Source organism: Portunus trituberculatus, chromosome 38 (genome assembly GCF_017591435.1).
Source record: "Portunus trituberculatus isolate SZX2019 chromosome 38, ASM1759143v1, whole genome shotgun sequence".
In the NCBI taxonomy this organism is placed as follows: Eukaryota; Metazoa; Arthropoda; class Malacostraca; order Decapoda; family Portunidae; genus Portunus; species Portunus trituberculatus.
In genome coordinates this window covers 158,488-175,875 of record NC_059292.1, presented here as the reverse complement: position 1 = coordinate 175,875, position 17,388 = coordinate 158,488, and the positions used below count along the sequence as shown (strand labels likewise).

At 38.0% G+C, this 17,388-nt stretch overlaps 2 protein-coding genes across 7 annotated transcripts in view; both read left to right on the top strand.

Annotated features, from left to right (window-relative positions):
- The window catches only part of LOC123514490 (protein enabled-like), a 135,329-nt gene extending 126,910 nt beyond the window's left edge, over nucleotides 1-8,419 (top strand). For all 6 annotated transcript variants that reach the window (XM_045272369.1, XM_045272372.1, XM_045272371.1 and 3 more), the window contains 3 exons: nucleotides 379-1,054; nucleotides 2,019-2,268; nucleotides 8,127-8,419. In XM_045272369.1, the coding sequence (XP_045128304.1) occupies nucleotides 379-1,054; nucleotides 2,019-2,268; nucleotides 8,127-8,155 (955 nt within the window). In that variant the 3' untranslated portion in view covers nucleotides 8,156-8,419. The remainder of the gene's footprint in view (nucleotides 1-378; nucleotides 1,055-2,018; nucleotides 2,269-8,126) is intronic.
- Nucleotides 8,420-15,877: 7,458 nt separating this feature from the next.
- The window catches only part of LOC123514554, a 61,637-nt gene continuing 60,126 nt past the window's right edge, over nucleotides 15,878-17,388 (top strand). Inside the window, exon 1 of the mRNA XM_045272494.1 lies at nucleotides 15,878-16,123. The gene's annotated coding sequence lies outside the window, so the exon portion shown is untranslated. The remainder of the gene's footprint in view (nucleotides 16,124-17,388) is intronic.

Below are 17,388 nucleotides of genomic sequence, written 5' to 3'. Positions count from 1 at the left end.
TGTATGTAGTGTAGAATTGGGATAATGGGCACCAAGGCAAGTATTTTCACTCATCCTTCAGCTCTTCTGAAAGTGGTAACTACCATGTTTATCATCATTGGTTATTCCTAGTCACCACCTTCTGGGTGCTTTAACTACTAACTTTATACTTCCTTCATATTAAAAGTTTCTCTATAAAGTGTATGATAATGATGTAATTTAGTAAAGGTTTGCTGAAGGCCTCAATATACAATTCAACTTTGAGTGTTTGCAGTAGCTCCCTGTAGCTGTAGCATGCCTGGCTTTACTACCTCTTTCAAATATGAAGAATTTCATACACTTGATGAAATTTGAACTCTTTTGAATCCTCCCTCACTAACTGAACTTCTGTGTTTGCAGGACCATGACACGGGAAGACATAGCAGTGATGCAGGAGCGCCGCATGACCACCCAGCAGAACATAGGCGCTCCCCCTCCTCCACCTCCCGTGCCAGCCGGCCACCACCGCACCAACTCAGCCCCAAATAACCCTCCTCCAGCACCTCCTGGACCATCTATACCTCCCTCCAGTGGGCCACCTCCTGTACCCACGAGTTGTCCACCTCCCCTGCCTGCTGGTGGACCTCCACCTCTTCCTACTGGAGGCCCTCCTGCTCCTCCAGCTCCTCCCATGGGAGGTCCACCTGCTCCTCCAGCACCTCCTATGAGTGGGCCTCCTCCTCCACCTATGGGTGGCCCTCCTCCACCTCCTGCTCCACCAGCACCTCCACTTGGTGGAGCTCCTCCTCCTCCTCCTCCTCCTCCAGGAGGATTGGCCAGGTCACAGTCATCCTCAGAGGAGACCTCTGCCAGCAGTGGTTTGGCAGCAGCGTTGGCAGGTGCCAAATTACGCAAGACCCGTGCCCCAGACAGTGAGAGCACGGGCTCCAGCAGTTCAGGAGGAAGCATTGGACGAGGTTCTGGGGAACGGCCTGCCTTGGGGGGAATGATGAGCATGATGGATGAGATGGCTGCAACACTAGCTCGACGTCGAGCCAAGAACAAGGATCCCCCTTCATCACCTACTCAGTCTCAGGTTTGTGATACAGCTTTTGTTACCACAATAGTTTTTGTAGATATCTTGCAAAGCCTGCATAATTTTACATCACAATAAAGATGCAGTTGAAGGTTGAAGTTTAAGAGTGTATGTGAAGTCTAGTGTGTTGAAGAAAAGCTTGTAGGACAAAGGAAAGTAGAGTAGGTAGTGTCCCAGTATTGAGGAATGGCTTGTTGCTACATTCTATATATTGGTGTGGTGCTGGGAATTATTTCATCTTGTGCTAAGTGTGGTGATTATATGTACTGTGATGGAGACCTCAAGTAATGTAGTGAAACACCAAAGATTCTGAACTGTAAGGTTTGGATTCTACTTGAATTAATTGAACAGGGATTGATTTGCCAATGATTGTACAGCATTAATCTCTTGTTGATTTAACTGTGGTTCATGTCTATCTGTAAGTATGGTAAATGAGAGAGAGAGAGAGAGAGAGAGAGAGAGAGAGAGAGAGAGAGAGAGAAGGGGAGAGAAGTGGTTAGATCTTTGGGGTAAAATGTTGTATGTTCCATGTAGTAGACAGGTGAATATCATTAATGAAGAGGATGTTAGTTGTATGGAAAATTTTGTGGAATATGTAGTTTAAGAAATTTTATTTTGAGCCATTTAAAAACAGAAGATTAGCCCAATGCCATTTGGTAATTATACTATAGAAGGTTCAGGTGTTGGTGTGATGTAAAAAGATGGACTGAAAGAATTACATCTAAATGGAGTGGATATGGTGGCTGTAACTAAATAGACTCTTGCAGAATGGAACAAAAGAGCACTGCCATATGTGAGTAGAGAATAAGAGGATTAAGGAATAATAGGAAAAAAAGGAAATGGAAACTTGATCATGGCCATTACCTTCCTGGGTAACATTTAACTTAGTAATATCTTTTGTAAGCCTAATGTATGAAGTACTTAATGCACAACCGTTCAGTATCTTATTTTCTTCTTTATGCAGGACCCACCTCGATCCTCACAAAAGAGTCCTGGCAATCAGTCCTCCAATGGGAAGACTGGGCCAGAGTCTCCAAAGCCGCCCCGCAAGAGGTTTGGGTCCACCTCAGATGATGGAGCTCCAAGAGTCAATGGGCTTGGTGAAGGTGGAGCTGGTGGGGGCACTTGTAGTGGAGACCTAGAGAGACTTAAGGAAGAAATAATGGAAGAAATGAGAAAGGAATTGGACAAAGTTAAACAGGATATTATTGATGGTAAGTCAGAATAACTTTTGTGCCTCAAGTCATAAAACTGTTTTCTCTTGTGTATATCCATTAATTTTAACGAATGCAGCATGAATATTTCTTTTAATTGTTAACTTTATAATTCTAAAAGTGGTTTATATATTAAAATTATTGCATGTATGATATATATATATAATATATATATATATATATATATATATATATATATATATATATATATATATATATATATATATATATATATATATATACACACTGTTGAATCTCGATAACTCATACCGCTATAACTCAGATTTTGGAATAAGTCAGACTCTGACTGACCCAGAGACTAAAGTCAGAGTTGTTTTTTTTTTTTTTTTTTACATTATCAAAAATTTTATTCTAACTAAATATTGCATTTTAGTTATAGTTTAAAATGATACCAAACAAAAGTCGATCAGAGTTTATACTGATTTTGTGAAAATTTTTAAGTATAAAAAAACACTGACATTCACTCCAAAAGATTTTTCAGTTTCGTCCTTGTTTTGCTATTTATATTCATCTGATTGACATGAAATTTTTACACATGATTATGTATACAATAGTGACTTCCTGGAGCATAATAAAATGATAACTCATCAGATTCCCACTTCTCTAGATGATATTATTCACTCATTCGTCAGCAACATCATGGCAATCTGCTGCTACACTACTGAACTGGGCATTCTCTGAGTGTGTTGAAGTGAGATAATGATACTGTAAAGTATTTACTATTTGTCTGGTCCAGTTTTATACCTCTGTCTCAAAATAATCTTTTGTAATGGTTTTATTGTGAGAGTTGTGTGATGTGCTGTTGTGATGAAGGTAGTGAAGAAAAACAGTGTTTGAAAAGATAATAGCAGTCAGATGGTATAGAGAGATGGTGGAGAGGAGTGGCAGTAAGGTGTGGGGTGAGCGCATGACGGAGAGGAGAGGAGAGGCAAGGATTCAAGGTCCAGCTCTCTCCCAATGTTACGTTTGTTTGTGTGTTTCTTTTGTCTTTTCTTCTTGAAGTTTCTGATTCTAATCCTAATCAATTTATGCCTATATGGAAATTGTTTCTGGCACCTAGCCACCTATTGTGTAGGGTATGAGTGAGGCCATGATGCAACTGCACGAGACATTTAAAAATTACTTCCTGGTGGGAAGGGTATTAAAAAATTTTCATTAGCAAATAATGAATTACACCATCTGGTAATTTAGGGTTTGAAGGTTTCAGTGAGATAAATGTAATCCCAAAATTTTAAATCTCCCCCAAAAAATTAGATGAATAAATCCTTCACCATTTTTTTTTATTTATTTTTTTTTTATGGGGGTGGGGGGGGCGGTGATTCGTACAAGTCGAACATTTGCATTTGCCAGACATACCTTTCTCCCTATTAGTCCAAGCTAGCAAGGGTCAACAGTATATATATATATATATATATATATATATATATATATATATATATATATATATATATATATATATATATATATATAGGCAACATATGATATGAAGGATTACGTTCCTAAAAAACACTTCGTTAAGGGAAACTTCGTTAAGCGAACCAATTATAACAAGTTTAATGCCTGATTTGAACTTCCATTGAGAGTAAGCAAAGCGAGAATGCATCATAGTACAGTGAAAGGTTTAATGAAAGTAAAAATTATGAGGTTAAACATTTAGGTAGTTTAATTTAAGTCATTATAATGTACACTAATGTATGTATGTACATAACTTTATAATGTTGATGATCTTAACTTTATGAAGGGAGGGAGAGTGAAACGGGAAAGACACTAACCAGCAACCTGTGGAATGTAAACAAAGTGCGCATCATGGTACTGCATACAAAACTTATGTACCACATTTCCACAAGGCTTTCCATTTTATCCATTGTAGAGTCACGAGTTCAGGTGGTTCTTTTAGCTTTCAAGGAAGATGCGGTCTCACCAGCCTTCTTAACCCCTTCCATACCGCAAGACTGTTTTGTGTGGTGCGTACCGCAAAAGCGACCTCGTGGTACCGCAAGATGCCGCCGTGGTACGTGTATACCACACCAATACATTTCCGTGTATAACCGTGGCCTGAGTGCGGATTTTGCCTTTTTCATGCTCCACGTGGTTCAGTATAAATAAACAAACACTGGAGGCGTTATTTTTAGCCACCCCAGCGTAACAAAACCATCACCCCCACTAGCCAATCAATATCGGAGTTATTTTTCATGCATAAACTATAAAGCCAATCACTATTCTTTGACATATATTATTCCCACAGTCCCCCCAAGAACATCAGTTCTCTAGTATCGGCCGTGGTGAAACTGTTCTATTGCCTCTAGTTAGAGATAATGGCGTCTGCTTCATGTAGCAGCGATGAGGATTATCATAATTATGAGACAGATAGTGAGGATATACTGGAAGACTCTCCAGATGAATATGATTCAGACTATGATCCTGAAAAAGAAATAGGAGAGAGTGATAGTGACAGCAGTGTTGAAACCCTCTCGGCAAGTGAGGGGGAGCAGCCTAGTTATGACTGCCTCAGGGCCACCCTCACCAGGTGCAGAGTGTGTGGTGCTGAATTTATGATTAGTGCACAATTTATGATTATGTTTACGTTTTCTTTTATTAATAAAATGGAGTTATTTTTCATGCATAAACTATAAAGCCAATCACTATTCTTTGACATATATTATTCCCACAGTCCCCCCAAGAACATCAGTTCTCTAGTATCGGCCGTGGTGAAACTGTTCTATTGCCTCTAGTTAGAGATAATGGCGTCTGCTTCATGTAGCAGCGATGAGGATTATCATAATTATGAGACAGATAGTGAGGATATACTGGAAGACTCTCCAGATGAATATGATTCAGACTATGATCCTGAAAAAGAAATAGGAGAGAGTGATAGTGACAGCAGTGTTGAAACCCTCTCGGCAAGTGAGGGGGAGCAGCCTAGTTATGACTGCCTCAGGGCCACCCTCACCAGGTGCAGAGTGTGTGGTGCTGAATTTATGATTAGTGCACAATTTATGATTATGTTTACGTTTTCTTTTATTAATAAAATGACAAAAATATGTTTAGAAAAAAGTACATAACACTGAGTTAGAAAGAAATATAATGTGTAGATCTGGCCGTGAGACGCGTCGCACGGGCAGGGGCTGCGTTATAGGAGGGCGCTTTGTTTATATCGGGGGGTGGCTGCGGTAAGGAAGGGGTTAATAGAGTCTGCTGACTTGAAAATAGTAGACAGTAGATGTAGTCAAGATGGTGGCAAGCAATGTTATTAGTTTTCTGGCTTCTCTCTTGTCTGTGAATAATACCCAGCTTCACTTCGAGAGTAAGACACTTCCTAGTCTTCTTAGGAACGTTAGGCCACATTGCAGGGCGTTTTGGTGGTAAGTTGAACTAGGGAAGATGAGCTGCTGATGACGCTATTATGTTTTGACTGGGGAGTGAGTGGTGTGCGTGATCTTGATCTTGATCGTGATGCTACAGGTGATGCAGAATTTCTTCTGAGTCAGGCCTTTGTATCGGCAGCACCTGTGTTGTCTACGAGAGGCTTGATCTTGATCTTTATTCTACAGGTGTCTCAGGATTTCTCCTGAGACGGGCCTTAGTACCAGCAGCTCCTGGTGTATTCAAAAGCCTGTCAGCTTGAATGATACGGTGGGGTTTTCAAATTTGGAAAAAATTACCTGGATAAAACTTCGTTAAAGTGAGTTTGGTGTTCGTTAAACAAGCAAATGGTAGTAAAACGAAACCTTTGTTGTAGCAAAATTTCGTTGTGTGAACCTTCGTTAAACGGGGGTTGCCTGTATATATATATATATATATATATATATATATATATATATATATATATATATATATATATATATATATATATATATATACAGTGAAGACTCAATATTCAAACCTAATTCATTCCAAGTGGCTGTTCAAGTATCAAAAAGTTCGACTATCAATACATATAAATCAGGTAATTCATTCTAATCTTAGCAAAACAAATTACAAAAATTTAATGTAATTTTTTTTTTTTTATAATTTTGATTTGTACATACCATAAGTGAAGGCTGGTGATGGATAACGTAGAAGAGGAGGGAAGGAGGAGGGAGGTCGTCAGAGGACGAGTCACCATCCATGAAAACGTCTGGTAATTTTTCCTCTGGTGTGATTCCTGTGAACCCACTAGATTCCTTATTTTCACCACTAACAAGCCTCTTTGGTGCCATTATAAGTTTAAATGAAAAGCTAATGACAGAACGCAGAAGAATGTTGTTTTCTCAAGACTGCAACAGGGCTAGGGGTGCACACCTGTAACCAATATACCGAAATACTGGTATTTTATGCTGGCATTGGCGGTAATACTGATATGAGAACAGGACAATGGCGGCAGCAGGGAAGGAGAGGCCAGAGCTTTGTTTAGAACCATATGTGCTGCTGTTCAATTGCCAGATATTTTCATGACTAATAAACCTTTGGTGGTAATTTAAGTTTTTAAATGAAAAAAAAGAAAGACAACGCAGGAGAACGTTAGTTTGACAACTGCGGCAGTGCAACTGGCAGAGGGGGGAGGGAGAGGCCAGGAAGCCTAACTATTAAAATCTTCAAGTATTGAGTCTATATATATATATATATATATATATATATATATATATATATATATATATATATATATATATATATATATATATATATATATATATATATATATATATATATATATATATATATATACAGGCAACCCCCGTTTAACGAAGGTTCACACAACGAAATTTCGCTACATTGAAGGTTTCATTTTACTACCATCTGCTCGTTTAACAAACACCAAACACGCTTTAACGAAGTTTTATCCAGGTAATTTTTTTCCAAATTTGAAAACCCCACCATATCACGCAAGCTGACAGGCTTTTGAATACACCAGGAGCTGCTGGTACCAAGGCCTGCCTCAGGAAAAATCCTGGGACCCCTATGGAATAAAGATCAAGATCAAGATCAAGCCTCTCGTGGACAACACGCGCAACATTCACTCCCCAGTCAAAACATAACAGCGTCAGCAGCAGCTTGTCTTCCCTAGCTCAACTTACCACCAAAATGCCTTGCAATTGGCCTAGTGTTCGTAAGAAGACCAGGAAGTCTCTTACTCTCCAAATGAAGCTAGATATTATTCACAGACACGAGAGAGACCAGAAAACTATAGCAGTGCTGGCCACTATCTTGACTCCATATTATACTGTCTCTATTTTCAAGTCAGCAGACTCTATTAAGAAGGCTGGTGAGACAGTATCTTCCTTGCAAGCTAAAAGAACCACCTGAACTCGTGACTCTACAATGGATAAAATAGAAAGCCTTGTGGAAATGTGGTACATAAGTTTTGTATGCAGTACAATGATGCGCACTTTGTTTACATTCCACAGGTTGCCGGTTAGTGTCTTTCCCGTTTCACTCTTCTTCCCTTCATAAAGTTAAGATCATCAACATTATAAAGTTACGTACATACATACATTAGTGTACATTATAATGACTTAAATTAAACTACCTAAATGTTTGACTTCATAATTTTTACTTTCATTAAACCTTTTACTGTACTATGATGCACTCTTGCTTTGCTTACTCTCAATGGAAGTTCAAATCAAGAGTTAAACTTGTTATAATCGGTTCGCTTAACGAAGTTTCGCTTAACGAAGTGTTTTTTAGGAACGTAACCCCTTCGTTAAACGTGGGTTGCCTATATATATATATATATATATATATATATATATATATATATATATATATATATATATATATATATATATACTTCAGCAGCATGATGTATGATATCTATTTATTTATACATGAATTATTATTATTTTTTTTTTTTTTTTCAGCGCTCAAGATGGAACTTAATCGGAGATAAGTGGCCAACATGTGTAATGAAACTTTTTGTTGTTAGATGAGATATTCATGGCATTAGAAAATCAAACTGAAGAAGCCTGATTAATGAATTAGGGGACCACTAATACTTTTATCCCATACTGGATTCCTTTGGGCATCTCAAGAACCAAGAAATGTGAGCCGCCCACCATTGCTGTCTCTGTTGTCAAATCTTTGAAAAATTTATTCAGAAAATTGTTATCTCTTTCATCATGTGTGTTAGATTATCTTCATTGGAATATTATGATGGAATATATATATATATATATATATATATATATATATATATATATATATATATATATATATATATATATATATATATATATATATATATATATATATATATATATATATATATATATATATATATATATATATATATATATATATATATATATATATATATATATATATTTTTTTTTTTTTTTTTTCAAAAAAAAAAAAAAAATTACAATGTGTTACATCTCACTATTAATAGGGTTCATTGTGTTGGATGTGTGGGACTTCTATCAGTGGTACAGCACTATTGCTATGTAACATAGTATTATCCCACATCATCTACATTTCTACAAGCTGGTGGCTGCTAGTCTGGTGCCAAGTGGCTATTCACAATATATGGTGATAGAAGCCAGTGTTGCTCCTCATCACCAACTGCCAGAAGTGATTTTATACATACTGGCTCAGGTAGCATCTTGTCCTGCTGCCTTCACTTCATAATTTAACTGTTTTTACTAAATACAGTGCATTGTGACTTGGTAAAATGTGATTTGTGGGGTGAGGCCAAATTATTATTTGGAGAATTAGTTTGTCATCCACCCTGAGGGACTGTCAGCTCCCCTTCAGGAAGAGAAGACACAGTGGGCCAAGGCAGATGTACTAGCCGTGTTGGACAGGTATCAGCATTTGAGTGCTGACTTCTTTCAGTCAGTGCTGCAGCCTCTGTTCCTCTTCAATTGGTGGTGCATCTGCTGTATTTGTGTAGGGACATTAATTTATTTATAGTATTGGCTTCCCAGCTCCTTTTGTACAGCCACACTTTTAAACTCACGTGCTTTACTGAGGTATGTACACAACAGCCACACTGCCTGTTCCAAGGTCTCAAGTTTTGTACAACCCCCAACCTCCTCCCCCTCCACCCCTGTACATAATCCCTGGCAGGTTCCCTGTAGGAGCCTGATGAGCCTTTGCATTTAGTACAGTGTCGCGTTTCATACTCTTGCTGGTGTTTTTATGCATTGTCATGAATGATCCCCAGGCCACAACATACATACCATGATGAATATTCTTTGTTCTTTTTATTTTATATATATTTTTAGTATTAATGGTATTTATTTTTATCAATTTTTGTACATATATGTAGATACAAAAGTGAACGTTAGCGCTAGTGCTTATGTGGTCCTTGCTCACTTGCATTGCTGAACAAACTCTGACTCTCACCTGATTTTATATTTTCTGTAAGACCAACACTGATTCTTTTGCAGCAAAGTTATGGTGATTGTTCAGGTGAGAGAGCAGGTTGTGGCTGCCCCTCAGAGTACGCTTCAGAACTTTCAGGGTAGATCAGATATTTGTTTTTATCTTGCCAAGCTGTCTCCACCCAGGGAAAACAGTGGTTTGTTTGGTATCTAGTCAACACTGGCAGAACATCCAGCACACCCAAGTCTTCACCCCCCCTTGAGTGAGTTAGCAGTCTATGTGGAGAGCCTTTCTTGTTTTGTTATTTTATCATTCATGAAAACATATATTTCTTTTGATAGTGGTTGCTCTGTGTGCTGTGTTGAACACCACAGAATATTCAGTTACCATGCAGTGCTTTCAAAATGTTTATCATGTTTGTCACATACATTATTACATTTTATATGAAAATGTGTTAACTGATGGTGTTCTGGTGCCACATCATTGCATGTAGTGCTTCCAGTCAATTCGGCTCCTGTGACTTTCTTCCTGACACCATGGAGCCTCTGTGCTGCACAACAATGACTGGACAGTGGCAAAATCACAGGATGTTTTGTATTTATTGAAGTGGGAAAATATCCTGTGTTGCACATTGATTCTTGGAAGAAGGTCCAGTGTATCCTCTTGATTTAGATTTAAGATTTTAATGATTTAGGAAAAGAAAGGCAAGTTAATTTTCCACAAGCCATTCTTCCTAATAATATTGAGCATTCTGCATTCTGTGGGGCAATGAGAAAATGGCTAGTGGGGATGAGGACTGGTCAGAGGTGGCAGGTGGACCAGATTGCTTGACTCACCTTAAATTAATTCAGGAAAAATGAACATTTATAATTCTAGAGTATGTGTTTTACATAATAAAAGCCATTGTTGTTCATAGTTTTATAATTTTAGTAATACAAAAATTTTGTATATATATATAATTATATATATATATATATATATATATATATATATATATATATATATATATATATATATATATATATATATATATATACATATACAAAGTTCCCTTTAAAATTTTGACATTTTACAATCAGATTAAGGAGGGATAGATAAATTTTGCAACACCATTTGTCTCAAACTGGAAGTTCCAGCTACCTTTTCCTATTGTGAGGTTTTCGGGCAGCCAGCCTCAACACACACACACACACACACACACACACACACACACACACACACACACACACACACACACACACACTGTGCTCATTTGTTTAATGATGATTTCTTTGCCTGTTACTTGGCTGGATGTTTTTTTGTCCTGTTCAGATCATAAAGCTTTCCACTAATGAGTGAGCAGTTGCTGCTTCTTGCAAGCAAGAGGACAGGGATTGTAAAAAGTCTCAGCCTTACTCATAGATGGGACAATACAAGCTGGCAGTCACATAGTGAATTACACACACACACACACACACACACACACACACACACACACACACACACACACACACACACACACACACACACACACACACACACACACACACACACTTATTTGAATTCTGTATGCTCTACCTAGACAAACACATACACACACACATGAATACATGCGCGCGCGTGTGTGCGCACCCACACGCATTTTTCACTTTGCCTTAATATGTATGAAAAGACTTGAACACAAGAAGAATGCTTATATTGGAGTTAGGAGGATACAGGTTCCCAGTGTGCCAGGTGCACTTGTCATGTGCTTCAGAAGCCCAGGTCTTGGTACCTTCCTGTTACTTAATAGGATGCTGGGAGGAAGGTTAATTTGGAGGGTAAGGAACTTACCAAAGCTATTTTGCTTCATGTTTTAGGAGACCAGATTGTAATTTGTTTACTCAGAACTGCCAAATTTCCACATAAGTTGTGGAACCTGGTGTTGTGCTCCTTGTGGCTGTGGTGCCCCTCCTACTCCTCTTCCTGCTTATGAATGGTAGGTGGGCTGTTGGTTACAGCTGACTCCTCTTGGGGCATCCCAGTTGCTGATCCATTTTCTACATTTTTTTTTTTTTTTTTTTTTTTTTATTTATTTTTTCTTTTTTTTAAGCATAAAGTGTATATTGCAATGCATATTTCTGCATATTTTATATATTATTTTACATGTATTTGAGTAATGTATGTGTTAATAGTAATAAATAATGAAGTTGATCTTTGATATGTTAATATTATTGAAAAGACATCGTTGAATGTTGAAGGTGACTGTAGTTACTTCCCTACATTATGGGTTATGTTCCTCTGGCAAATGATTACGTAAATAAATACTTCTTTGTGCACAAATGTTAGTGAGGCTGATTTTGTCAATGTGTGGGTGAACTTTTCTGATGAGCTTGTGAGGTGGTAGTAGTGTTGTTGATCACACTGAATATTATTCCCCAGCAGTGTGTGAAGAGTGTGTGTTTCCTCCAGGTCATGACCACCATGATGGGGAAGAGCTGTGTGCTGGTTAATGACACATTGGGCTCACTGAGTGTCAACATTTTATGTGCAATAATAGAAAAGTCGTACATAACCAACAATAGATAGCTTGCCAAGTGAATAATGTATAAATATATACATATGTATATTCATACACGTTTATATAACTGCTGAACTAGCCAATGCAGGAAAAGGAATTAGTTTACCACAATCTTGGCAGTATTATCTGTAGCAGCATATCAGTCAGGGGGCACTGCTCAGTGAACTACCTTTGTGATCTCAGACAGGTACCCTCCTGGTCCCAGTCCTTCCCTGAGTCATTAAACACTTTCCCATCAGAATTCCCAGCACTATATACTTTTAATGGTTCTCAGTTACCAGTGCTTTGTTATGCTCAAAAAAAAAAAAAATACTACATCAGCAGTAACTTCACAGTCATGGTGTTGATAGAGTCAGTGTGTGAGTGTGGACAGGAGAGGTGCCTCCAAGTTGTATGCTCTCCAGCTCCTGCTAGCAAACCAGTCCCATCTTTGATATGTATTCATATGTTCTTAAATAAAATATACAATTGTCTCTTGGTTTATTTAATGAAAATTTATCTTTTTAAACATACTTTCTAAGGGATAAAATTTACCTGAAGAAATTATTCATATATAATGAGATTGATGAGAAAATGGGAAAAAAGGTAAGAAAATCTATCTATATTTTATCTATCTATATATATATATATATATATATATATATATATATATATATATATATATATATATATATATATATATATATATATATATATATATATATATATATATATATATATATATATATATATATATATATATATAAGAGAGAGAGAGAGAGATGATTTCATGGGGAATAAAAAAAAGAAAAACGTAATTATGTGCCAAGATGATGGGAGAAGTGTATATTGATTGTATGACGTACTTCATAGGAAAGTCAATCCTGCGTATGAGAAACGTTACCTAGGTACTGAAAAAAGGGACAAAAGATTTTGGAAGCTTGAGAGAGGGATGTCAAAGTACTTCTATATCATATTGACATTAGTAAAGATAAAGTATACTTAGCAAGAAGGACGTATATAGTCTGTGGTAAGTATATATATATATATATATATATATATCGCATCGATTATGTACCTAGGTAGAGTATTATTCCTTGTGGGAATCCGAGTGATAGAAGTCACCTTGTCTTCCAATTAAAAGTATATATAGTGTTTGCTTGCCTGCCAAAATGTGAAGAGATAGTCAAAATTAATTTGTAGTATACCGATTTGTTTTATAGCGTGTTATTTTCTATGATTAATGATAACTGCATAACCAAGAGGAAATACCAGAAGATTGTGGTCATGGTTAATACTTAATGAGAGAGAGAGAGAGAGAGAGAGAGGACTCTAGACTTATTCGATAGTGTGTGTGTGTGTGTGTATATATATATATATATATATATATATATATATATATATATATATATATATATATATATATATATATATATATATATATATATATATATATATATATATATATATATATATATATATATATATATATATATATATATATATATATATATATATATATATATATATATATATATATATATATGCGTGTGAGTGTGTGCTTTTTATGGCAATTGTGTTTTTCGAGCGTCTGGCAACTAGCAAGCCTGTTGTAGCAGGAAAAAAAAAAAAAAAGTACGTACTGTAGAGTGAGGCAGCCAGCGGCCCATCGGCCCAGCGGGCCAGCGCTCACTGGCGCTCAGTATAGTGTGAAGCAGCGAGGCGGTGAGTGGTTAGCGCGGTGGCGATGGCGTAGTGTTGCCTGTGATTAATCTGTAGGAAAACTTGGCACGGGTTGGTCCTCCGTCCTGGAAAAAAATTGTGTGAGTTAAAGAAAAGCTGCTTCTTAGGGTGTTGTGGTGAGGATAGGCATAGAGGCTGTGTGGTAGGCAAGGGAGGCTGGTAGACACTGGGAAATAGAGTGTGTACCTGTGTTTGTGTGTCTCCCCGTCCCCCCAGTACCTCCCTCGGCCTGACACGGCCCCGTGGAAATAGTGTTGCGTATGGATAGCACCTCATCGCCCTCCGTGTGTGATATTGCAGTGTGGTGGTGACGGAGGTAAGCAGTAAGGTAGGCAGGGCAGCAGGGCGAGGCCAGAGTGCAGCCACTTGATAACAGCGTCATGACAATACACTAACGACCACTTCCGAGATATTGCAATTAATTACTTACAGCACAGACATCAGTGGTCTTATGAAAAGATATGCACTTCGTATTGTAAATTCAAATATGTTATCACTTATGAAATAACAAAGTCTGTACCCTCGACCATTCCGAGTCCCGACTTCCAAGCTAAGAGGGATTAGGTTAGTGACCTGTGGGGCATCTGAGAAAGACAACAGCCTCCTTATAAGATTTTTGGACAGACTGGAGGGATGAATGGGAGTACTTGGAGGTAGAAACTTCTAACAGTGCATTCATGTTGCAAAAAAAAAAATTGTAGTGAGAAAAGCAAAACCTGGCATGAATGGTTGTTTATGTATGTACTTCCAAGTTAACTGAGCTGCTGCTGACAGTCACTCCCTAGCCTGCCTGTCACACCCCCCTTTTGGCTCAGCTGCATCTTCCAGTCAAAATTAAACAAAACTGTAGCTACTGTGTGTACTAGCCAAATTATCCCAAATAGGTTTTTACATTTCTACCCAGGGATCTAATTACTTCACATGACAAAGTTTAAGTGCTGGGGCATGGAGCCTGTAATAGCTCTTTTGCCACCTTTCTTTCCTATCAGGAAAAAAATGTCAAGGAAGGTTGGGCAACTTTTCTAAGACACTATGATACAGTTATCCAGCAGGATATCCCCCTCCCTCTATTTATCATCACTAAACCAGCAACAACCCAAGCCCAAATGGATGACCAGGAATGTGATGAGGGAAATCCCAAGGAAGGAAGAAGCCTGGAAAAAATACAGCAGGAGGATGATCTGACATATACTTCAGGATTAGAAATCATGTTACCATACTGGTCCAAGATGCTAAATACAGCTTGGAGTTGGGCCTCACCAATGAGACAAAAATCAAACCCCAGAGCTTTCTTTGCCTATGCATAAAGTAAGACTACCAACAAGGAGTAAATTCTAATGCTGAAAGATCAAGCCACTGTATATGCTTTCTGGTCATCTCACACCCATTGTTAACTCACACCTGCAAAATTGGTCAACTCACACCTCAAAAAATTGGTCAAGTCACACCTTATTGGTCAGCTCACACCTCAAAAGAATTTGTCTTCGCGCTTCAATGGTACTCTAACTCCCATTTTAAGAAGGTATTCTTGTTAGGCCTACTAGCCAATTTAAATTTATTTTGGTGAAACAGATCAAGTATAGCCTAACAATAAGCTAAGAAAAACATTTTGGTGATAATGCCAATATGTTATTTTTACAAAAATTTGAAGAGCTTTCTTACTCATAAGCTATTAGGCAGGGCCTTTTTTATTGGAAATTGAAAAATAAAAAGTTAAAAAATTATTTGTTTATAATGTTAATAACAATCTAAAAGCAGGTAAAAAACTTTATTCGTACAATTATGCTTAAACATTAGGACGAGGTCCATTGACATTAGACACAATTTTAAGAATTTTTTTTTATTAAAATTTCCCCCCTTGTGCAGTCTCTCCCAGGCATCATGAATAATTGCAGATGTCTTCTTGTATACTTTGCTTCGATACTGCATTAGCCTCCTATCGGAAAGCAGTTGAGCATTAAGCGAGACGTCTTTGGCTTCATTGTTTAGTAAATGAATCAATTTATACAAATTAAGATTTTGCTGCCTGCCTGCTTTGCTGCTAAGTCTGTTGTGCCAACCCTCGCAGTCATTATTTTTCCGAGTTGGCTGCATATATATGCACCAAGAAGAAACAGCAAATATGGGGTTTTGAATCCACTGAGAATAAAAATACTCCAATAAGGGCTGAAGAGGAGAGTTGCTTGGGGTTGCATCCCTAATGGCTTCAAACTGCGGGATAATGAAGTCGGACGGAAGGAATGCCAAAGCTATTAGTCGTCGACAATACATGTATGTCCCCAGTTTCCTGTTGTATGCTTGCTGTAGCCCTAACTCTTGTATTTTGTGCCATATTGCTTGGGAGAGATGGAAAACACATTCTTGTATTCATGGGATAGCATGGGGTACCCCATGTAACATGGAGTAGCACTTGCTTGACAGCCTTCCAAACAGCAGCCTCAAAGTCTAAAACAACTTGACACAGAAGGCTCGAATAATGTCTAAGATGACTTCCAATACTGCCTTGTAGTCTACTTTCTTTTTTCCAGACATTATGATGAAAGCCAAAGGGACTTGCTTGGTAGAAAATTTGGAGCGTATGAAGGCATGTATGGAGTACAGCTGCATAAAAGGTGCCTTTACCAGACGAAATGTGCCGTCCAAGTACCAAGTCTTTGCAGCTGCTAAAAATTTCAATTGGGGTGGTGATGAAAGTAACAAGTGGCACCGTGGACCAACTGTAATGTCCCCTTGTAAAAAATCCTCTGGAATGGCGTCCATTTTCAAGTCAAAATTGAGATCTGTAGGGTGCTTTGGACGGTTGACCTGTCGTCTTCTGTTGGCTACTCGAATCATTGCTGATTGTGTTGAAAGTGAAGGACAGAAATCTCCCACAGTAACATGCTTGTGCACAGCATCAGTCACCAAAGCAGAGACTGCAGTAAATTGGTTGAGAAGATAAGGATTCTTTCAGTGTTGCCCTGACTTTTGCAGAAGTTAAGGCATCTGGTGCAGAGGGGTGAATGTGTTGGGTCTCTGTAGGGTAAAATTGGTTTCCTCTTTGATGCACACGTGCAGCACATTTTAGCATTTTGTTACGCTTGCTACAGATCCACACAGTGGATGTCTTTGTAACTTTCTGCTTTACATATGTGAAGCCTGCAGAATTAACTAGATGTGCTCCACCACGTTGTGTTGCCCCTTTAATAACTTGCCATGTGATTTCTTCTGGCTCAGTATCTGATGTATGAGGGATTGGATCTTGAATCAAAGGTTCCTCTGGGACTACAGGCTGTGCGAAGGAACCATTTAAACTTGAAATATCTGACAGAACTGGTGCTGATCGATCAAGGTAGGCGGAGTCAGAAGCTGGTGACTCAGGTTGTTAATGTAAAGATGCTGGTGAATCAAGTTGGCCATGAAAAGATGGAGTAGCTGGTGAATCTGGCTGGTAGTGAAAAGATGCAGAAGCTTCTGACTCAGGTTGGCCAATAGCAGGTGATCGGGAGTGGCTCTGATCAAGACTGGATTGTTGTCTTTTTCTTTTTTGACTTTTT